The sequence below is a fragment of the Ambystoma mexicanum genome, chromosome 6q (assembly GCF_040938575.1).
Source record: "Ambystoma mexicanum isolate Mex_15411 chromosome 6q, UKY_AmexF1_1, whole genome shotgun sequence".
NCBI classification, from domain to species: Eukaryota; Metazoa; Chordata; class Amphibia; order Caudata; family Ambystomatidae; genus Ambystoma; species Ambystoma mexicanum.
In genome coordinates this window covers 395,359,296-395,382,670 of record NC_090937.1, presented here as the reverse complement: position 1 = coordinate 395,382,670, position 23,375 = coordinate 395,359,296, and the positions used below count along the sequence as shown (strand labels likewise).

General features: G+C 46.7%; 1 protein-coding gene and 1 long non-coding RNA gene across 3 annotated transcripts in view; one reads left to right on the top strand and one right to left on the bottom strand.

Moving 5' to 3' along the window:
• Positions 1-23,375, bottom strand: part of LOC138516068 (uncharacterized) — a 111,214-nt gene that overhangs the window by 23,905 nt on the left and 63,934 nt on the right. The window contains exon 2 of the long non-coding RNA XR_011282217.1: positions 15,365-15,512. This is a non-coding gene — a long non-coding RNA (uncharacterized lncRNA). The remainder of the gene's footprint in view (positions 1-15,364; positions 15,513-23,375) is intronic.
• CFI (complement factor I) overlaps positions 1-23,375 on the top strand; it is a 325,763-nt gene that overhangs the window by 276,109 nt on the left and 26,279 nt on the right. For both annotated transcript variants that reach the window (XM_069630882.1, XM_069630881.1), the window contains one exon: positions 4,538-4,639. In XM_069630882.1, the coding sequence (XP_069486983.1) occupies positions 4,538-4,639 (102 nt within the window). The remainder of the gene's footprint in view (positions 1-4,537; positions 4,640-23,375) is intronic.

Sequence of the window (23,375 nt, the reverse complement as noted above, 5' to 3'; positions counted from 1 at the left end):
GTGTTGTGTCAAATAAAAAGGGCCTATATTAAGAAACGTATTGCCAAACCTTACAACAAATACAAAAAGGGCGTGGCATGGCTTTCAAGGAAAGAAAGAAGTGTTCTTCAATAATATGTCAAGATGCAGTGGCTTGGGTCTCACTTCCCCGCGTTTTGAGCAGGAGGTAAAGTCGGATCTTGGAGCACAGCACAGTTCTCTAGCTTTTCCCAAGAGACAACAGTTCTGGTGCTGCTTCTCAGTAGCTTCGACGGCCAAGTCTCTTTAACTAAAAGTCTCTTGCCTTTGAAGGATCAGTAAATTGACATACAAATACAAAGTTCCTTTTCATGTTTTCTTTGGGTGATGAATTCACGCCTGGATCCCCCTCATCCGGCGCTGACCCTTGAATGAATCGTATTCCATAAATCACTAACAGTTCCTTTTCTTAATGGACTTTGGGTGATGGCTTCACCCTTGGATCTCCCTCATTCAGACTCGGACCCCAAATGACAAACGTGACAGTGTATTTCTCCTGTCTTACAATGTCTCTTGATTTCTCCCTCGATGAGGCGCAGACTCCAAATGACAAGTGGGACAGTGTAGTTCTCCTGTCTTTCAATGTCTCTTTAACAGTTCACTGTGAACCTCCATCTCTTGGGTCCACTTGAACAGGCTGCTAATGGCTAACCCCAGGGCCCCCCTGTTTTGGGTGCTCACCCTTCAGAACACTTTGGGCGATGGCTACACCCCCTGGATCTCCCATGGCCGGGCTCGGATCCTAAATGACAAGGGGTGCTTCTCTTCCCCTTGTCTTGCAATACTCCTTGCTGCACAAATGTTAATATGTCTTTTTAAACAGTTCTGATGGACATCCCTCGGTCGGGTTCACTCTTGTTGACACACTGTTTCTTGGGACTTTAGACTTGCCCCCTTCTCGTCAGCCTCCCTCGTCCGGGTTCACTCTTGCCAACTTCACATTGAATTTTCTTAATTTGCGGAATTCACTTCCCTTACTTACTTTACATTTCTTAGGGCAAAGGTGTTCGACTGTGTGGGGGATTTGGCTTCACCTCCTGTATGACCACTTTGACCTAACTTGGCGGCTCTCCTATGGCCTTCTGGTATCTGTGGTTTCACTCAGAAGGGGATCAACCAGACTCTCTGAGGTTAGCACCCACGTGGTGGCAGTTCCCTCTGCAGCTGGTCTGCCCTTAACACTTTTACAGTTCTTTGAACTCAGTTGAACTTGCCACTTTGCGACTTCCATTCACCACAGCCCTTCTCTCTTCAGTTCTCCCTTCAACCCTCCCTGGCTTTGATGAACCGCTTAGTTTTCCCTGTCGCTGGAGTCAAGGCTTGTACCATTATAGCAGCAGTCGCCCTCGCTCTGGCTTATCAGCACTGTTACGCTGTGTTTACCGTTGACATCAGTTGCAGCACACTTGGGCTATTGTCCTCGGTCTTACAACTAAGTCTGCGGAGGTTCTGCAGGGTTTTGTCAAAAAGGGCAAGGTTGTGCCTCTCCTCATCAGCCTCTAAATGTTTTCCACCTTTCTCCTCCTCTTGAACTGCATGGTCTGGATAGCTGTGTCATCTTGCGGTCTGCCTTGCTCGTACTGTGCTCTCTTTCTTCGACTTTTATCCCTGTGGGAAGGGGAAAGGGCCGTCAGGTGTGTGTGATACTGATCAATTGCCTGACTTTGCCTGACCCTTGTATTGGGACATGTCAGGTAAACGGCTCTGGTGTTAGTCCATTCTCTGGTGTGTCGTGCAAAAGTGTTTGTGTTGGAAAAGGGGGGGGGCAGTGCTTTTGAATGTCCTGCGTGGTAGGATGGGGGAAAAGGTGTCAGAAGAAGGGGGATACCGTTTCTCACCCGTCAGTGTCCCACCCCCACTCCCCGAGGAAGCCCCATCCAGGTGATCCTCCCTCACTGGTCCACCCCCAGGAACTGCATCCAATAGCGATGGCCATGTCCTGGCCACCTGGATGACAGATCCCCAGTGTTTGGCCAGGGAGACACCTTCAGGTTTCTCACACTAACCATGGTGGACCATCACCACCAGTGTTTGAACATTCCTTACAATGATCGCTCATTTCTATCGACTTGCAGGACATCTGTTTGGTTTCTCTGTCTAGGACCTGTGAAAAAGCCAACACGACCAAAGCAGTGCCCTTTAGCAAAGCCACACTTGCTGGTTTTCCCATGCTTGTTTATTAGGAAAGGCTTAGCATCTCAGGAAGAGAAGGCTGGAAACACATTTAGAGCCCAGCCTCAGCTCAAGAGGGAGCCATCCTCTCACAACATTGTAGCAATTCCCATAAGGCTCCCAGCAAATGTCTCAAGAGCTTCTAAATACCCTGCCAATCGAATTGCTCTTAGAGGAACTATAGACTGATGCACAACCTCACAGCAGAGTGCCCTAAGTTCTATACAACTTGTCTCCCTATAGAACTTCGCCATTTTTCAGCAAGTGAATAGAAAGGGTACTGTTTTACTCTACTCTGCATATTCCTAGTTTTTTCAGGCATCAGGGCTGAAGCATAGTAGACCTTGCTGGGATCATTCTCCTTTCTAAGCGTGAATGAGATCCACTATTGGAAAACACTCTGTTGGTCACTCTCCTTCCCATCCCAAACAAAATAACCCATTAGCCAATTATACTACCATAGTGGCTATTCAAGATGGTGGCTGAATTTCCACCATGATGTTGTCCACATGGCAGACAAGCACTTTGAAGGGACTGCAGTGCGGCATGTTGTGATCTACAAAACTGCAAAAGTAATAAAAATATCTTAGTAGTCCATCTAAGCATACCTTAATAATACCTTTTTTGTTATTATAATGTCTCTTTTATAAGGTGAACACCCTGAACTCCCTTCACTTGTCTGATGCAGCCCCTTTCCTCCTTGTTGTCGTCCTATTACTTTTCTTTGGTCAATTTCTCATGTTTTCTATCATTTACTTTTTCCAAACCTGCTTCTTTGCCCCGTGTGCCATCTCCCACCTCGCCCCCTTGTTTTACCTTTTTCATTAGATTCTCTACCCTTTCCATGTAAAAGGTGGAACAATATTGAATCCAAAGTACAACCACCAATTGCAACGTAAAGAAGTGGCAATATTACATCATAGTGTTACCAGAATTGCCAAAGTAGAGAGAAGACAATACTTGAGTCAGATACAAGCCAATCTTGGTCAAGCCAAAGTAAGGTCATTGGAAATAAGAGAGAAAGCAGCTTTCTTGGAGAGAGAAACCTGAATGAAAAATATCATTAGATTATCCCCCCCATTTACTGCATTTCAGTCATCAAAGCTTCCATGGCCTGAAAGGATTGTGCAATAAGAGGTGGCAACAGAAATGGCTGAAGCACCCCTTAATGCTGGCATAAAAAGCTTGCATTGTTTAAAATTGATTTGTTTTTTTCCTTTTTCACATTATAATTGATTACAATGACTCCTCCAAATTTTTCTTTTTAAATCAGGGTTTATTAAAAACCTGGTTTACTTCACATGCAATTATCCAATGAAAATGGTCACTGACTACTGTGGAAGTACAAGGCAGAAGACATTTACCTAGATGCGAAACAACAGTATATATGGGATGAAGTATCCACCTACTGTACGTTATAAGGATATTGCATGTCACTGAAGAGTTCTGTGACCAAATAGAAGAATGACGCCAAAGTCTGAGTTCCTTTATAAGGTCATGCAACTCTCAGGTAATTTGCAAATATTCTTTTTATGTATACTAGTGGGTATTTTTTCCTTATAATACAGTGGTCATTTCCTTTGCAACTGGGCCTCTTAGTTAATCTAATGTAAGATGTCTTCCATTTGCTGCTCCATATAATTGATGTAGAATGTGTTTGGATTGTAGAAAGCTAACATGCAACTTGTAATGTTGCAGAAAAATAGTATAAATAGTTTAATAACGAGTCCAAAAACGTGTGCATTAAAATACATTTTAAAAAAGGTGATTCTTGTTCCCATGTTTTAAACTCTAGAAGTGCACAATTTAAGCAATCTACCATAAACACGTCCTTGTCAATTACTGTCTGTAGTGTCACAGAAAACTATATCACAAAGCAAGGAATTAGACAAATGTGTCACAGCTTTAAGTGCAGCAGTGACAGCTGGAGTTCTGCTATGTGCCGGATCAAGCCGTAGGCCTTGTGATGTCACAACTGAAGCATAATAACCAATTACAGAGCAGTTGTGATGTAATTTTCTTATTACAGGTCAGTTGTTATGTCACAACTAGTCGGTAATAAGAAAATTATTTCCAGGCTTTCGTACAGGGATTGCATGCTGCCATGAATTATAAGAGCCGAATAGTCTTGCTCGCCAGAGTTTTTCTGTCTATGTTTTGTGGAGTGTCTTGTTTTCCTGTGGAACATAATAGAGTTTGATTGAATCATGGTACTGGTAGATGAGTTTGTCGAAAACCAACCAAGGGCAAAGTGAATAAATGCATACATTTACTGTATTTTGTGAACATATTCTGTTGAATATTTAACAAGGCGTACATGAACTTAAAATCTATCTTTTCCCTTTAGGATTTGCCAAGGTGTTTAACCTCATGTGGGGTCCCATTAATCTAATGGCAAACTGTTCCGAGATCTATAAGGAACGTTTCTTCCCAAACATGGAATGTGCAGGTAAGACTTGTCATGATATATATTATTGTGTAGCAATAATGAGTAATTCTGATTGTCTGGAGTGCTTCAGTCAATGATCAGTTTCGGAGAAGTTATATCTAGCCAGTTAATGATAGGCCTTTTTTCGACCCACATGCATACATATCCAATGACAAGAGCATTGTGTAGCCATCCAGTTGATTTTGCAAATCATCTGAAACTCTAGACACTTATATGAGAATCCCCGTGGATCTCTGGTTCTGTGCATCACAGTATTCTCCAGTCAATGATGTGCCTGCTGCTTTGGCTCTCTATGCAGTTAGTAGTCCAACTATGTGTATGTGTTATTCATGATCTGGCAACCTCTTGTAAGTGATTCCAAGGACCATGGAGGAAATGTCTTGTGAACCTAAGAGACTCTATAACCCAGGGAAAGCGAAGGTAGCATTGAAAGGCTCAAACATGTGGTAGACAAATTATCTTCTCAAATTGGACAAGAAATGTGGATTACAATGCACAAAGTGTGGAGGGAAATACTAAACGGAGGTAGTAAGTGCACAGTAATAAAGGTGATTGAAACATAACACTGATTGTCTGAATGCATTGCTTTCACTAATCATTATGCGGAATGGGTGTGTGGAGATGATTACGCAGCCTGATCTATGTAGATGTAGAAATAGGGTTGGGAAAGAGATAGGCCAATTGTAAAGGGGCCCTATAATCTGTAGAATTACAAGGCAAGAATAGAAACAATAAGTTGAACAAGAAACACTGGCAAGAATTAAGCAAAAATGCTTGGTGATATCACACAGGACAGCCCTTGGAACTGTGTAGTATTGCTTTGAGCAGCCTGGAGTTGATCCCTGGGCTGCTAATAGCTTTTTCCCTAGCCTGTGAAAGTGCATGATAGTTGTTTCGCAAGTTATAAAAAGAACTACAACAGAAAATGGCCACTGAGGAAAAAAGATGAGGGAACTCCCTGTTGTCCCATTTCGGTTCCATGGAACACGCAACTCCCACGAATCGCAGGCTTGAATAAATAGTTTCAGCCCGTATTTGTAGTGAACCAATTAGGTCAGGTAGCCGCCCCATTTGCTAATGGATGAATTCTACTTGAAAGGGGCAAGCTAGCAGCAAAGAAGCAGTTTTCCATTTGCACCCCAGTATCATAGACAGTCACCAACAGTAAGAATTCCAGAATGTCCTCTATGTTTGATGATGTCTTCTTGGAGTGTCTGATATAATTCTCTAGGCATCGCCTTTGAAGTCCATCCACATTATTTTGTGGGTTAGACTTATGAGTTGGTTACAGCAAACCTGGCTTCAAGCAAATAACTGATAGGGGAAGATAATGAACCCCACTGCTATGCATTTGTGCTAACATAAAGGTTGTATTTAGGGTGTAATGGCTGTGCATTTTATGGAAACAACTGAAATTGTGTGCAGCAGTTTCACCAGCTCAGATGCCATGAACTCTTTAAAGGCTTTTGTAACAGAGCTAAAAAGGAATACAACAGATGTCAGTATAACCAGTCTTTATAACAGTTGGGTCTCGGAGTCAGAAAACATGTCCTATGCCCTTTTACCACAGCTTAGCTTCTTATTCTATCGCTTATTGAGAACCCTTACACAGTAGTGCCTGGAAACACTACAAAGTACAATATTTAAACATTGATTTACATTGCCTCTCTGAATATACATTTACCAAGATGAAGGAAGGGGGGTCCTCCCTTTCTTCCAGTCACCTGATTAAGTATTGTTTATTAATAGGCTGAAGGGTTAGTGTGCTAAAACTAGTTTACTTCTTCATGGAGGCCAGTCTGTTTTGGCCTGAGACTACCGGCCTTAAATGGGGGCTGGGGGTGCAGAGAATACACATATGCATTAAATGATCAATTGTTGGCAGCCTTCATCATTTATTGATGCCTTCTCGAGAAGGGAAGCAGAGGGAACATGAGACACACCCCAGACAAAGCCTGGTCTCTTTGAAGGTCAAAGGACATCCCCATTCCAGGAGAGTGTCGTGGTCAGGAGAAAAGATAAGATCAGTGCCAAGAGAGGAGAGAGTTTACCTTCCCCAGTTGGGTGAGAGGGTTGAAATAAGAAGAATGAAGGTGATTTGGAAGGAAGGGCCCTGTAACAGAAGGTAAGGGTCCATGTAGAACCTGTGACAGAGTGGCTCCTCAATATGGAGAATCTGAGCTGCCTCCATGTTAGTGCAGACAGGGGTCCGCCAATAATGATAATGGCGAACATAAGCATGGACTAGGCGATACTGGAGAGCCATGGAGAGAGCGATAGATAGAGGTTAGACCTGTCTTAGCCTTTCGAGGGACTTTGGTGCCTAGAAGGGTCCAGGCCTTAAAGACTGGACAGTTAACATCTGTTAAATATTAAGTAAAAAAAAGAAAGTGCTATTCTCCCTGGTCAGACAGTTCTAGCTCTTCCCCAGAGAGCTGAATCCAGCTGTGTCCAAGTCTTTTAGGTGCTATAACCTTTAGTTCTCACAAAGGGATCTCTGACAGAGTCACATGTTTGAGGCTAGGGGAGGAGGTTAAACTGGGGTGGCACCAAGAGCAGGGGGCCAACACCCGCTCCATGATGCAGGCCTCAAAAGAGGTAGGTATACATGCTATCTCCCCCCTACCCCTAAGGGTCTCCATCCCATCCCTCGCCTTGTAGGTAGGACTACCGGCATGAGACCTGCTGCTGCCTGGGAAGCATACATGCTGAAAGTATTAAGTTACAAGTGCAAATGTTGTTCTATAATACAGATGGAGTCAAAACATCTTTGCTCCATTCTGTATCACTTAAGCAGCAGAACTGGTGCTAACTGCACAGTGCTTAATTTCTGGAGGTGTTTGCCAGGGCTCAGCCCCAGCACTTATTTTGGAGCTCTGGCACTTATTTACTCAGACTCAATATAATTATGATCTTTTTTGTTGTTGTTAACTTTATTATTTTAACTGCCAGTCAGTCACAACAAGCAGCAACAATGTGCACTGGCCAACGTTCTGCATCCTGGGCCGACTCAGTTATTAATTAACATCATGACCCAGGGGTGGCAGGGCAGTGCTAGTCATACATTTTCATGTATTACAATGAGTTGGCATTCCAACACACTGCTCTAGGCAGCCTACATGACATTGGGTAACAACGAGCAGCACTATTACAGAAGTGTGGGTTGATAAAATGACGGTCGCCAGCCAGCAGCACCAACACAGAGGCAAGAAGAGCGCCTGTAATGAGTGCCAACCTATACAAGAAGATCTTGCTGCAGTGTTTGAAAGGCAAGCTCATCAGCTCAATATGGATTTTTCCTGCCTTGGCAGTGTTTGAAAGGCAAGCTGAGCACCACATTATGGATTTTTCCTGGATTGGTCCATCAGTTTACCATAGGAGGAAAGAACAAGTTACTTTCTTACCTGGTAACGTTCTTTCGATGGGATGGTCCGACGACGTATTCCATATCTATGACAGGTAATGTCCACAGCTGTGCTGCTTCGGAAAATCTTCGGCATCTGCGTCGATGACGTCGATGTGCCGTCCCCGAGGACCTCCTTCGACGGCTGACGTCACCCGATGTGATAAGTAGGACGCACGACGGCCATAGCCTCAGTTATAGTTTTTTTCCCCCCATAACGTGTGCCACCAGTTTTCTGCCAATCAGACACACAAGGCCTTGCGGAACGCAAGCTGCAATCGCAAAAGAAATTCTGCAGCGGGGGAGGGAGGGAGGGAGGGAGCGATATGGAATACGTTGTTGGACCATCCCATCGGAAGAATGTTACCAGGTAAGAAAGTAACTTGTTCTTCGAGGGGATTGGGTCTGCCGACGTATTCCATATCTATGACAGACTCCCAAAGCAGTACCAAGCAAGGAGGTGGGAAAAGAATTTAGAACACAAATTTAGCATGCCCAATCAAATTGCGGAATATAGGACTGCCTTGCCAAAGGCCAGATTCTGCCCTCTGATGGAATCGAGGGAGTAGTGACGTACAAAAGTATGTACTGAAGCCCAGGTGGCTGCATCACAGATGTGACGAATAGGAACACCCCTCTGCAGGGCAGTAGACGCAGCCACTCCCCTGTTAGAATAGGCCCGCAAGCCAGCCGGAGGGTCCTTACCCGCCAAGCGGTAACACTCGGAGATAGCTAAAATAATCCAACGATCAAAGTCTGTTTCGTCACAGCTTGTCCCAAACGCTTTCCAGCGTAACCAATGAAAAGTTGATCGTCCACTCTGACCCGGGACATGCGCGAAATATAAAAGCTCAACGCACTCCTAGGATCAAGCCTATGGAGCCTCTCCTCTTCCTTACCAGGATGTGGAGGAGGATAGAACGCCGGAAGAACAACCTTCTGGCTCAAATGAAAATCCGAAACCACCTTCGGAAGAAAAGAAGGACAAACTCTAAGGACAACCCTGTCCTTAAGAAACACAGTGAAGGGTGGCTTAACTGAAAGTGCCTGTAACTCCCTCACTCTGCGAGCGGAAGTAACCGCAACCAAAAACACAGTTTTAAGAGTTAGCAGTCTCAAAGGGCAAGCATGTAAAGGCTCAAACGGAGCACACATAAGGAACTTAAGAACAAGGTTCAAATCCCAACCGGGCACCAGAAAAGGTGATGGAGGGAACACATTAGTGAGCCCTTTCAAAAACTGAGAAATTAAAGGAATCTTAAAATAGGAACATTCTTCAGACGAGCGCTTAAAGATGGACAGCGCCGCCAGGTAACACTTGCAAGCCCCTGTGGGCCAAAGAAACCAAAAAAGACAGAACCATGGGAATGTCGCATTCAAAAGGATCCACATTCTTAAATATGCACCAGTCGCAGAACTTTTTCCAACGGCAACGGTACAGAGACTTTGTTGCCTGCTGCCTGGCTGAGAGCAACACCTCCATCACGTCTTCAGGGAGGTCCCAATCCTTATACGTCAACCTTTCAGAAGCCAAGCGTGAAGGTTGAGGGATCTGACCTCTGGATGGAGAACCTGACTCCCCCACCCCCCCCCCTCACTTGAGAGCAGTTCGTCTCGGTAGGGAAGACGATGTGGAGGGCAGATGGACAAGTCGAGAAGGTCCGGGTACCACGTCCTCCGGGCCCATGCCGGAGCAATGAGGATCATCCGGGAACTGAACCTCCGTAACCTCCGCAGTACTTGCGGGATGACGGGGACTGGAGGAAATGCGTACAGCAGTGGGAATGACCACTCCACCCCGAACGCGTCTCCTAAGGCTCCTTTTGGAGGAAATTCCTGCAAGCAAAACCTTTCGCACTTCCGGTTGACACTGTAGGCGAAGAGATCTACTTGAGTTGTCCCCCAAAGGGCGAAGATCTCCAGGAGAATCTCCTGAGCCAGCTCCCACTCGTGAGAGATTGTGCTCTGCCTGCTCAGAGCGTCCGCCGTCTCCGGCCAGATGAACCGCCGAGATCGAAACTTCCTGCTGGATGGCCCAGAACTCGAGCTGCATCGCCTCCCTGCACAGAGGAAGTGACCCTGCCCCCCCTTTTTGTTGAGGTAGTGCATGGCCACCGTGTTGTCCGTTAGAATCAGGACACTCTTTCCTCGCACAGTCGGCAGAAAAGCCTTCAGGGCAAGCCTGACGGCCCTCAGCTCCAACAGATTGATATGGAGTCTGGACTTTGATGGAGAGCAACAACCGCTGACTGTCAACTCGTTGGCATGAGCTCCCCATCCTGTGAGGGATGCGTCCATCACGATCGTCACCTCCGGCCAGGGCAGCCAAAATGGGGCCCCCTTCATCAGATTGCCTCCGACGGCCCACCACAGAAGATCCTGGGCGACCGAGGGCGGCACCTGAATAGGGTCCGACAGCCTGCCGGAGGACTGAGACCACTGGAGCTTGAGTGCCCACTGCAAAGATCTCATCCAAGCAGTCATAAGAACTCAGACGCTGGGAGATTCTGGGCAAGTTGAAACTTGTGCACCATCTGTTGAATGTGAAGAGCCCTCACCTGGGGAGGAAAACACTGCCCCAGGGATGTGTCAAGCACTGCTCCGATGTACTGGAGCCGCTGCGTTGGTGTCAAATGGGACTTATTTGAATTGAGGGAGAAGCCCAGCTTGTGAAGGGCGTGGCAGTTGACGGACAGATGATCCAGGACTTGCTCGGGAGAGCTCCCCCTGATCAACCAATCGTCCAAGTAGGGTTAGACGTGAATCCCCCTTTCCTGAGATGCGCTGCTACCACCACCATGAGCTTGGTGAAAACCCTCGGGGCAGAGGTCAATCCGAACGGCAGGACCCGAAACTGAACGTGCAAGTCGCCAACCGCGAACCTCAGGTACTTCTTGTGCTTGGGATTGATCGGCACATGGAAGTAAGCATCCTTGAGGTCGAGAGACACCAACCAGTCCTGAAGTTGAAGGGCCTGGAGGACTTGAGAGAGAGAGTAACCATCTTGAACTTGTCCTTCCTGAGGCGTTTGTTCAAACCGCGCAAGTCCATGATGGGTCTCAATCCCCCAGTCTTTCTTCGAAATCAAAAAATAAGGGGAATACCATCCCTCGTTCCTCTTCGCTACAGGCACCAGTTCTATGGTGCCTTTCTCCAGCAGGGCTTGAATTTCCTGCACAAGGAGATGATCCGGAATCTTCAAAGAGAGGTTCCCAGGTGGATTGTCGTGAGGCCTCTGCCAAAAGGGAAGACAGTAGCCGTGGGTTATAATCTCCAGAACCCACACATCTGAAGTAATTGCTCGCCACTCTACAAGATGCTGCGCCAGCCTTCCCCTAACCGGCAAACCATGGGACCTGGCCTCATGACAGTGTAGCGGCTGCGGCGTTGCCTGAGGGCAAAGGGGCAACTTCCCGAGCGGCCTTGGCACCTCGAGTACCCTTGTTTCCACCTCTGGCAATCTTACGGTGGCTTCTGACTGCTAGCTCCTCTCGCTTTACTGAAGGACGAGTAATAGCGAAAGGAACCTCCCCTCCATTGCTGTCCCCTAGGACGAAAAGGCAGAGGTTGGCGAACTGCAGCGCCCAACGACTTCGCTGCAGCTTTGGAGTTCTGCAACCTCTCAAGGCTCTCGTCAGCCTTGCTGCCAAAAAAGATGTTCACCATCAAAGGGCATGTTGAGGAGCAAGGACTGCACATCAGGAGCGAACCCAGACTTCCGCAACCACGCAAACCTGCGTATTACGGTGCTCGCCGCCATGGACCAGCTGACACAATCGGCCATGTCCAAACCCGACTGAACGGCCTCACACATGGCATCCTTGCCATCCTGAACCATAGCAAGGAAACCATCCCGTTCGTCCCCTTCGGGAATATGTTCAGCCGCTAATGCAACACAGTTCCACAGAGTGTGTGTGTGAAACGAGACAAGGCAAATATGGAGTTGGCCGCCTGAAGCGCCATACCCCCTCAAGAAAACACTTTCTTCGCCCAGCCGTCAAAACGTTTGTCGTCCCTATCTGGAGGGATGGTAGGATACTACGCCTGCTTTGCCGGGGCCGTAGCCGCCTGCACCACCAAACTCTCCGGAGTGGGGTGCCTGGACAAGTAGCAGGGGTCGCTACTGGCTGGACGGTATTTTCGCGACAAAGACTTGCCCACTGCCGGGAGACTCTCTGGAGCAGTCCAAGCCGCTGCCACCCTTCTCTGCAGAGCCATATGAAACGGCAAAACCGGGTCCGTGGGAGGATCAAGATCAAGGATGTCCGTGAGATCATCCTGAAAGAACTCCCCTGGGGGAGCTGACCAACCCAAGTACTCGGTGACCCGAGACATAAGGCGCCGATATGAAGAATCAGCATGAGTGCCAGACTCCAGCCTACAAAACTCCACCTCCGGAGAGGTGTCCAGTCCACTGGCATCATGCAGTGACTGCCTCAGGTCATCAAACTGGCTATGGCCCGAGATAAACTCATCTGGTACCGTAACCGGAACCAAGCCGTCATCAGAGCCTCCATCACCCTCTGAAATGTACTCCAGGCGGGGAGAGGAAGACCTCTGTGGACCAAAGCAGTGCCTGACCTTAGCCAGAGCCTTTCTAGGGGCTAACCCCGTGCCACGGGGCCCCTCCGACACCACTGCCTCGAAAGGCGTCGAACGAGTCGGCGTCGACAGAAACAGCGTCGACGTCATCTGCAGCACCGCCAGCATCGACACAGGCCTCGAAGCCGGAGCTCTGAGCGTGTCTCTCGACGACCTAGGCGCCGACAGCGTCGACGACCCCCTCGTAAGCAGGGCCTCAAGAGAAATCGTCGACGACCTCGGTGCCACAGGCGTCGACATCTTCGAAGATGGCACAGGATCATGCGGTCTCGAGCGCGTTGAGGACCGGGACCTGGAACGGGCATGGTGAGAACGGCTACCCTTGTCCGAGCGGGACCTCTCCCGCGAGCCGTGCCGACCACCCGAGCCCGAAGGCGTACAAGCGGTGTCTCTCGACTGGTGCCAACCGACCCCACTCGGAGGCGCGGACGGACCGGTGCCCTGCGATTCAAGAATCGCTTGCATCTGCTTTCCGAAGGAAGCACATTCCTCCGGTGTCGCTTGCATGGAGGGATAAGCAACCCGCCGACGAGTGGAGTCCTCGGAAGAGGATGGGAAGGCGACCGATGCCGGCGCTTCCGGGAATGCCTCGAAGAGGCGGAGGAGTGGCGAGACCGACTCCTGGAAGGAGATCCACTGGACTTCCGATGATGACGCGGAGAGTCGCCCCTCGAGTCATCCGTCGAAAGCCCCGCAGACCTCGACTTCCGGGGCTTAGACACCCGACCTACCGACAGCTTCTTTTTGCGTTCCCGCAAGGCCTTTGCCCTGAGCGACTGGCAGTCGACACAGTCGTCCGTATCGTGGGCCTCCCCGAGGCACCAGAGGCAGGTGTCGTGCGAGTCTGTGACTGACATCTTGGACCCACAGTCCCCGCATTTCTTGAAGCCCGGACGCGGGGTTGAAGATGAAGTAGACATCGCCACGAACAGGTCTTCACAAAAAAAAAAACGAACAGGTTCAACGAACCGAGAATAAAACCGCAAACTCAAAGAGTCGAGGCGTACCGAGATTCACGAAGCGAACACGTTCGCGGAAAAAACGTAACAGGCTATGGGCGTCGTGCGTCCTACTTATCACATCGGGTGACGTTGGCCGTCGGAGGAGGTCCTCGGGGACAGTGCATCGACGTCATCAACACAGGACGCAGATTTTCCGAAGCAGCACAGCTGTGGACATTACCTGTCATAGATATGGAATAGCTCGGAGGACCCAATCCCCTCGAAGCATATTTTCTCTTCTCTCTATGGATAAATGGTCACCAGGTTCCACTTGCCAGAGGCATAGACAGGGTAGGGAACTGAGCGGGCAAGGCCTCCCCAAAATCTGTAAATGTCCACTCAGTAGTTTTTACAGATGTTAATGTCACTGTGGTGGGCCCAACTACATTGGCTTCAGACCACTTGCCACCAATAGTATCAGAGCAAAATATTATCAATGATGAAGTGTTTAAAGAAGCACCTAAACATTTATTTTATTTCAAGACACACCTAGTTATATTATGCTAATTGATACCTGTAAATTACACATCTGCAATGTGTAGTCCATCCATCATCCCTATGAGCTGGTGGGTGTTTCAGATTCAACCCTAGTCGTGGGTGGTGGTAACCGGGGCGGGGGGGGCTGTCTGCCCCGATGTGTCAGAGGTGTATTAGAAAATATTTGGGCCCTGGCACTTTTGTTATTACAACTCAGGCACTGTAAATGCATTTGCTGAATGTTTTGCACCGATGCAAATGTTAGATTTTCTGGCCCGTAGGTGTCAAAGTGTAAGACGTTCTTCAGAGGTTTTCGGTTGACGTTCAAGCAAAAGGTCACAGGCCCATTCATATCAGGATGCAGTGAGACCAGCAGTCAAAAACACTAACATGCAGAGGTTCAGTGCTGGTGTGGTGGCGGCCTTCAGGGAACATTTACTGAGTGCTGGGCATGGTCCACTAGTGGACTGGTTCCATGATGACGGACATATGTTTTGTTATTTCGGCCAGCAAAGACACCGGGGAACACAAATCACATGGGCAATCAGAAGCAGTTTGCGCAGGACACACACACACACACACACACACACACACACACACACTTGCACAGTCTAGACTCAGCACCCTCATCCCTGGTGAAACAGAGCACAGCAAGGCAAGAGTTGGGAGTCAGAGTATGAAGGTGCAGGTGCAGACTGGAATGTCACAGTGGGCGTGGAAAAGGAGGAGAGAAGAGAGATTAGAGGGGGGATAAAGGAGAGAGGGAGGTAAGAAGGACATAGCATTAAGAAAGAGAGCAGAAGGAGGGAAGAGGATAGAAGAGAGTGGAGAGCTGGGGAAGGATAGTGAGAGAATTTGGAGAGGGGAAGAGGAGAAAAAACAGTGGCGGAGGAGAGAGTGGTGAGGAAGAGTGGAAAAGGAGAACGAGAGGAGTGGAGGAGGTGAAGGGGCAGAGGAGAGAAAGAAGTAAAAAGGAATGAAGCAAAACGGGAACATCAGAGTGAAAGGAAAAAGCTAAATATCTAACACCTGTAAGGAAAGAAGGTGAGTAGGTTGTTAAGGAGGAACAGAGGTGAAGAAGAAAAAGCAGAGGCCACCTATGCGGCACTGCTTCACCAGTATATAAATTGCACATCTGACTGTTATGACAAGGCCTGTAGTCTGGCCTTGGCAAGAGGAAGCAGGTACCACTCTAGCCATAGTTGGTGGCCCTACCATGAAGAAATAGAGAGCAAGTCCTACCTCTGAAGTGGATGGTGACAGTTAAGAGGGCCCAAACTCCTGCCCACTTTTTGTGCCAGTTTATTTCTGAGAAGTCCACCTTTGTCCCACACCATGCCTCTACAAGATTCTTGCCAGTGTTCTTTTTTTTCTCCTAGTGACATTGCACCTAAAAAAGAAAACAACAAGAAGCATCTGAGGGAGAACATTGATCACATGCCACGCACCAGGAAACCAGGGCCCAAACACCAATGATACACCCCGTAGGACTCAGCAGTCAGCCGGTGCAAGATAAAGACAGAGAGAGGGGAAAGCTGCAGCACCTCCACTGAAGCAAAGCACTGCTGCGCAAATGCACTGAGCACCCAGAGCCACCGTTAACAACCCTAGAACACCAGGGACCAATACAAGGCATAATGCCCCATCCAACACCAGGACTTACCTGTACGGTACAATTAACCAAGGCCTCAGACACAAGCTCGAGCTTTCAACCTCCCAAGACTGCCATTGCTGTTCCGTGGCCAGCCCGCACGTAGTAAGAGTATCTTAGCCCCTTATTGGCAATTTTGTCCGAATACAAACTGTGCTGGTTGGAGAAGGCAGGGCAAGTTTGGCTAGGGACAAATAGCCAACCCAGAGCAGGAGGTTGATATATAGAAGGGCAACAGCAAGGAGAAAGTGTGTATTATGCCTGTGATGTCAGAGGAGGAGAAGGTGGAAGACCAATAGACCAGCAGGAGGGAGGAGGGAGTGGTACAACATGGAAGAGATTTTTGGAGAAGGTGAGATACTGACGAGGGAGCGACAGTGCTACTGCAGGGGAATGTGCATGTTTTTGTGGCAAGTGTGTTAAGCAGGGTTAGCATAAGTAGTGAACGCAAAGTGTATGTACTGAGTGGAAGGAGAGCTTTTGAGTAGTAGTGGGGAGGAGTGGTAGTTGGAGGGAGGAGTACTTGGAGGAGAGAGTAGCAATGTGGAGGAGGGAGTAGAAGTGTAGAAAAGGGTTTAGTAGCATGAAACACTTGTGTATAGGCACGTTATAAATGTCATGCCATATCATATAGGAGGGAGTAGCAGCATTGATGAGGGAGTAATAGTGTGGAGGAGGGAGAAGTAGTGTGACGGGGGAAGGAAAAGCAACAGAGTGGGTGGGGTAACATCAAAGGAGTGAGTGACATTGAAGGTACAGTAGAATGGAGGGAGCAGGGAAGGAACATAGACAAATTTGGAGGATGAGTGTAGCAGGAGAGAGGATGAGAGGGAGAAAAGAGAGTGAGCTTGAAAGAAGACAACCGAACCAAACAGATTGTCGGCAAGCTTCAAATTCCAAATTTCTTAAGATCACTAACAACTGGTGAGAGTGGGGACAGTTATGAAGTCCCTCACAGATTTTAGTGAGATAAGGCCAAGTGCTATTAGGTCACCATGTCAGTTACTAGCATAGAGGGAGAAACAATCTCTATATACTAACCTGGGTCTAAGGGCATTTGGGCCATATAAGAGGTGCTTATAGTCAAGAGCAAGATGGACAGTGCCAAGGCCTATTAAAATCTTCATAAAAACATTTGAATTGCCTCTGCAATTTGGAGTGATTTTGTGCCATTCGTGACATGTGGTGTCAGTGTGGAATCCTCTCAACCCTGATTCAGAGGTCTCCCTTTGCCATTCAGGATGCTAAGAATTCTGAGACGGACGGGTATGGCCCGCTTCCCACCATAGTAACACAGGGCACTGCCGGGTGCGACTTATATGGGGATGAAGAAGTGACTGTCCGGCCCAAGGCCAATCCATGGTTCGGTCTTGGTTGAGAATGATGTTACGGGAGGGACCCTATGGTAGAGTGGCTCCAAAGTCAGGGTTGGCATATAAGTATCCCTTTGATGTCAGAGCAGATATTACTAAGGAGAGGTAAGGGAAATCCTATTAAGCCTCTAAAGTAATCCATTCATACTGAAACAAATGTCAAGGGTAGACCTTACCTAGGTGCCCCTGGTCTTTTTTTTGGTGAAACAAGGCCGACCTTATGCTGTAGCCACCTTGTGGATAGTTGAAAACTACCGGCTCAAGCTCCTGAGATGGAAGAAACCCCTAGCCTTGGAGATGTCTACAAAACCATTCTTCAGGTGGCCCAGGATGTCAGTGATATTAAACTGACAATGGCTGAACTCAATCTGAAAACCGGTCAGCTGGATGGCAGAGTCGCAGAACTAGAAAAATCCTCTTCAACTATGAGCTCCGAGATTGCTGGCAGCTTCCAGGCATACCAGAGCCTACAATCTGACTTGAAGACTGAAAGGGAACAACGCTTGGATTTGGAGATGAGAATCAGAGCAAGAAACATCAGACTGGTTGGTGTAGAGGAATCAGATGGAGATGAGGAGGACCTGCCATCCCTGGTCTTGCAGATTTTTAAAGACAGTTTCCAGTGCTCTGCAATCAGGATTGAGGACATAGATCATATTTTTCGGATTGGTAAAGATCTGGGGAACAGAGCTCGGCATGTTTTGGTCACCTTTTTACATATAAGATCTAAGGAGCGTTTGATGAAAGCTGCCAGACAGGTTGGGAATGCCCTATTCAAAGGTAGATCTGTTTATGTCTATCCTGATTATCCTAAGGAGATCCTACATAGAAGATCTTTCCGGAGTGCTAAAGAACTGGCTAGTCAACTCACTTTAAAAGCCTTTCTTAGCAGAAATAATGTTCTTACTGTTGTGTTTCCTGATGGGGACAGAAACACATCTGATCCTGCATTAGCCTTAGATTGGCTAGAAACATACAAGAGGGGCCTTCCAGCACCACCCATGAACAGTGAGTGACATTGTTAGTGCCCCCCCCACCATGTCTGTTTTTTTTTTTTTACTATGTTCTTTTTTTTAATATTCGCTTCTTAAAATGGCGCCGCTGGATTATGGCAGTTTGCGTTATTTGAAATTATTATGGAACCCCCCCCCACCGTGTCATTCGATGGAATTGAATTACGTGCCTTTGGATCCCGACTCACGGTGGAGTACAGCGTGAGGAAAGGACCTTACAGCAATTGCGTGAGACGTGTACGTGTATGCGTCATCATGGCCGTTGAATCCGGAAATGCCATTCGCGTTGCATCCAGGAACCGGACTGTGGCGAAGCGACGTCTCAAGACATGCCGCGACTTCAGTGTGAGTATTGGTTTGTCATCTAAGACAGGCTGCCTCGACTGCCACTTGGGTGCAAGTGGATATTACAGTAGCTGAACCGTTTCTGGCAACCACATGCTATCACACCAGATGAAGGCCCTTGCATAAACTGGAGGTCTCCACAGAGGTAAGGCATAACCTAATGTTATCAACCAGCGTGCTGTGGGCAAAACCGTAGGCCATAACTGGGTGCACCAGTGTTGGCCAAGTAAACAGTTCTGTGGCCACACAGCCATCCAAAGGGGGACAATGTGCATAAAGTGACATTGCAAGTGTGCATACGACCTTCATTGCTGTAGAAAGAAGGGGCAAATGGTAAACACTAGCCATTGATAGCAAGCAAAGGTCCTTTTCGGAAGACTTCTTACGTTTGAAGAACTCTGGTGGGATAGTTAGACTGCCATATTGCCTGCCCGGTCTTTTCTTTGATTCAGAGCCGATGCATCTGTGCTGTGCCTCCCATGAAACAGTCATCTTGCCCTCTGCAAGCCGGCACCCGCTCCTCACTTAATGTATGATAAGATAATATACTTCAAGGCTGAGACTGCAGCGGTGTTGTGTCCACTCACATGGCAGTGCCCGGAAGACTTCTGAACCATGGGCAACGGCGGTGCATTGGGGAGGAACTGTCCAAGATGCAGTTCTTCCTTTAGCGCCGCTGTGGACACACCGGCACACCTTCACTGCTAATCCAGCCGTGAGCATCAGCCTCATATGTAACTATGGCTTAAACATTGGGCCCGAGCCCTATTCAGTTCGAATGCTTCTGAAGGATGTTGAGAAGTTGAAAACTTGTGAGGAATGTCAGTGAAATTCCGGCAGTCTTTGTCTTTGCACTGTCAACGTTTCCTTGCCTAGCCTTATGACCTCCAAGGAAACTTGTTCACAAAGGGAGCTATGGAGCAGACTTCTAGTCAATTGTGGTTGATTTTAGTACATGTAATCGTAACTTTGGCTAAGATGAACTACCGGGAAACACTGCCTTTTCTGTGCTATCCTACACGTGTCATATGTGAATATCCAAATTTTCCTTTACCCATTACCTTCCTTTCTTATTCACTGTTAACTTTTATTGAAATGGTGCCATTAACGTGTTCTTAGCCGCCTCAGATGTTTCCATGTTTGCACTATAGTGGTGGGGTAGCCTGGTGTGCTGTGGTTCCAGATATTGATGTTCCATGACACGGTCTAGATATTTATGAATGGTATGACCACAGTGCTTTTACATAGTGTGTATATGTATATGTATATATATATATATATATATATATATGTATATATATATATATATATATATACACACACATACACACATTTGAAGTTACCTTTTCTAGCATTATTGTATTTTGCACGGTTCTTTCGATGTTGTGAATAGCCGCAAAAGGGCTATTTATCTTCTATTTCTGGAAATTGTTGAGTGTGGGGGTGGGGTTTAACTGTTTTAAAGTAGTGATTGTTTGGGGGTACCTATTCTGTGATTTTCTGTGTGATTTCTCGATGGTGTTTTTTTTTTGGGGGGGGCTGACTGGGGGTCTTAGGTTTTTTATTCATTACTAATATTGTTATCTTTTCTTGGAAGGGTTTTCTGATGAACACATAGATGACTTTTATTGTATCATAGGGAGGGGTCCTAGGGTTGGTTCTCAATGTTGTTCAATTTTCTTTTTGGACTGAATAGACTTCACTGTCTTGTTCGTTCTTTTTATTTTTTGCTTATTGTTCTTATTTTTTTTGTGTTCTTTTTACTTTTGATATTTTTGATATTCAGAGTGTAATGATGACTTCCCACTCAGGTGGGACTTCTGATGACCTACGTATTATTTCCTGGAATGTGAACGGGATCAATAACCTGCTCAAGAAAAAGAAAGTGTTTCAAATGTTGCAGGACATGCATGCAGACATCTGTTTCTTACAGGAGACTCACATATTGGAGGATGAAATTTCTGGGTTGGAAAGGGAATGGGTTAGTGTAGCTGTTGGCTCTTTCTTTTCATCCAGATCAAGGGGGGTGGTCATTTTGTTTAGGAAGAAATTACCTGTGAAAGTTTTACGCAAGATTACAGATAAAGACGGTCGAATGATTGCATTATTGATTGAGATTCAAGGGGAATCGTTAACTCTCTGCAATGTGTACGCTCCTACGGTGGATGATGGATCCTTTTTCAGAATGGTGGCACAGACTCTAAGAGTTGAATAATACTAATGTTCTGCTTGGAGGTGACTTTAATACAGTGGTGGATCCGAAAATGGATAAAAGTCAGAACTGCCGTGTGCTTCGTTGCGATTATCATCATCAGGCGCTTAGATCACTCTTAGAGGAACATCGTTTGAAAGACATATGGCGTCTGGAGAATCCGGACAAAAGGCAATACAGCTTTTATTCCAGTGCACCTGCAGTGTTTTCTAGACTGGACATGTTTTTCACTGGTGGGACTGTGTCAGATAGTGTGGTCTCTACTGATATTGGTAATATTGTATTGAGTGATCATACCCCTGTTGGGATGCAATTGAGACTTAAATTTCAGTATAAAAGAAGCTTCTCATGGAAAATGAATATCTCTATTCTATTAGATGTTGATATTTTGGACCGGATTGTTTCTGAAGCTGATTATTTTGTTAGGGAGAATCGCTCAGAAGAGATCAGTGTGGCAAATACATGGGAGGCCTTTAAATGCTGTATGCGTGGTGTGTGTTTAGGGCTGTCTAGTGGTAAATGGAAGAGAGAAGAGGGTAAGAGGCGTGAGCTTGATTTACGTATTGGTGAAATTTCTCGGGATCTGATGCTCGATCCAACAGACTCGGTGAAACTGGCTGCAGTCAAAAAACTCAAAAAAGAAATGGAAGATTTTTTGTCGCTGAGGTCAGAGCGTAGTTTGTTTTATTCTAGGTGTGCATATTTTGAGAAAGGGGAGCGTTGTGACAGATGGCTGGCATACCGGTTGAGGAAAAGGTTCTCAGAGTCGACAATTGCTTCTATGATTGACACGGAGGGTAGAATTACATTTGATCCCATTAAAATGAACTCAATCTTTCGTGACTTTTATGAGAATCTGTATGACAATGAGGCAGGTATTACAGGTAGGGGTGAGGACTTTTTTGGTAATTTGAATTTGCCTAGGATTCAGGATACTGAGCGTGATCTTCTGGGTGACATGATAACAATTGATGAGATTAAAGGCGCAATTTCAGGGCTGAATGTGGGTAAATCACCGGGGCCGGATGGCCTTCCATGTGAATTTTACAGGGTCCTCCCGAACTCGGCTTTGGAACTCATGAGAGATACGTTTGTCTCGAGCAAACTGGTGGGGTCGTTACCTAAGAGTACTAACCATGCATCGATTTCAGTCTTTTTAAAAAAGGATAAGGATTGCAATCAGCCAGCTAGTTATCGTCCAATCAGCCTTATCAATACTGATAATAAGATCTTAGCCAAGGTTCTGGCGATGCGCTTAGGACAGTTCATGCCGTTTTTTGATTGAGGAGAAACAATCTGGTTTCATGAAGAATCGGCGTACGTCCAGTAATATCAGGAAATTGTTGTTAACTATGGAAATGGCAGACAGATTGGACTGTGATGCAGCTGTCCTATCCTTAGATGCGGAAAAAGCTTTTGACAGAGTCAGTTGGGATTATTTATACTCGGTGCTGAGGAAGATGAATCTGGGGGAGGATTTTATTTCCTGGGTTGCTCTTTTTTATGCCAGTGCAACGGCTGACGTTAAGACTAATGGAGTGGTGTCGGAACCTTTTTGTTTGAAGCGGGGCACAAGACAGGGTTGTCCTTTTTCTCCTCTGTTATTCATTTTAGCGATTGAAACCCTTGCTATCTACATCAAGAATGAATCGAATTTACAAGGCGTGGAATGTTGGGGTGTGGTGCAAAAGGCTTGGCTTTATGCTGATGACCTCTTGTTGGTGTTGCAGAATTTGGATATGTCCATGCCATGTCTGATGAGGATTTTGTCAAATTTTCACGATTGTTCAGGATACAAGGTTAACCGCCTGAAGTCAGAAGTATTGCCTCTGTCCAACAGATGCGATAAACCTTTGGTTGAGGGGCTGGGGTTCACTTGGTGTGATCGGCGCTTACGCTACTTGGGGGTATGGTTGACATTTCCGGTCTCCCGTATGGTTGATTAAAACATGTGTGGTTGTACGGGATTGCAAATTGGTTTTGGAAAGGTGGTCATTGCTTAATCTTTCACTATGGGGTAAAGTCAATGCCCTGAAAATGAATTTGGCTTCCAGGATTAGCTTTATAACTAGCATGCTTCCTCTGAGAATAAAGTGTAGTTATTGGAAAGATCTAAACCGCCTTGTTCAGGATTTTTTATGGGACAGAAAACCGCCCCGACTTAGTCTGTGGAAATGGCAGCGTCCGATCTATTTGGGTGGTCTAGGAGTTCTGAATTTTAAGGCCTACCATTTAGCATTTTCTGCTCATTCTTTTGTTCTGTTTTTGGATGGTAAACTGGACAGATGGGCTGTAGCGGAGTCGAATGCACATGGGCCAGTGGGCCCGGAAGCACTGTTGACCACTAACACAAAGATTCCGGGAGGTAGCTTGTTAACCACGTCCACTTTGCACTACTCTTGTATTGAGGTCTTGTCATTGCTAGGTAGGGATGCGTTTAAGTGTAAGAATGTCTCTATCTGGCTGAATCCTAGGATTAGAGATAACTCCAGGACGGTTTTTTGGCCCAAATGGTTCCTGATGAATGTTAAAAGGGTTTCTGATTTGGGGAATGATGTTCGGTGGCTCACTGCTGCTGAGCTGAGAGAGAGATGGAGTTTTGAGGATTTGTCGGACTCGGCTTATAGACGACTCAAGAGGTCTGTCGGTGAGGTGGACT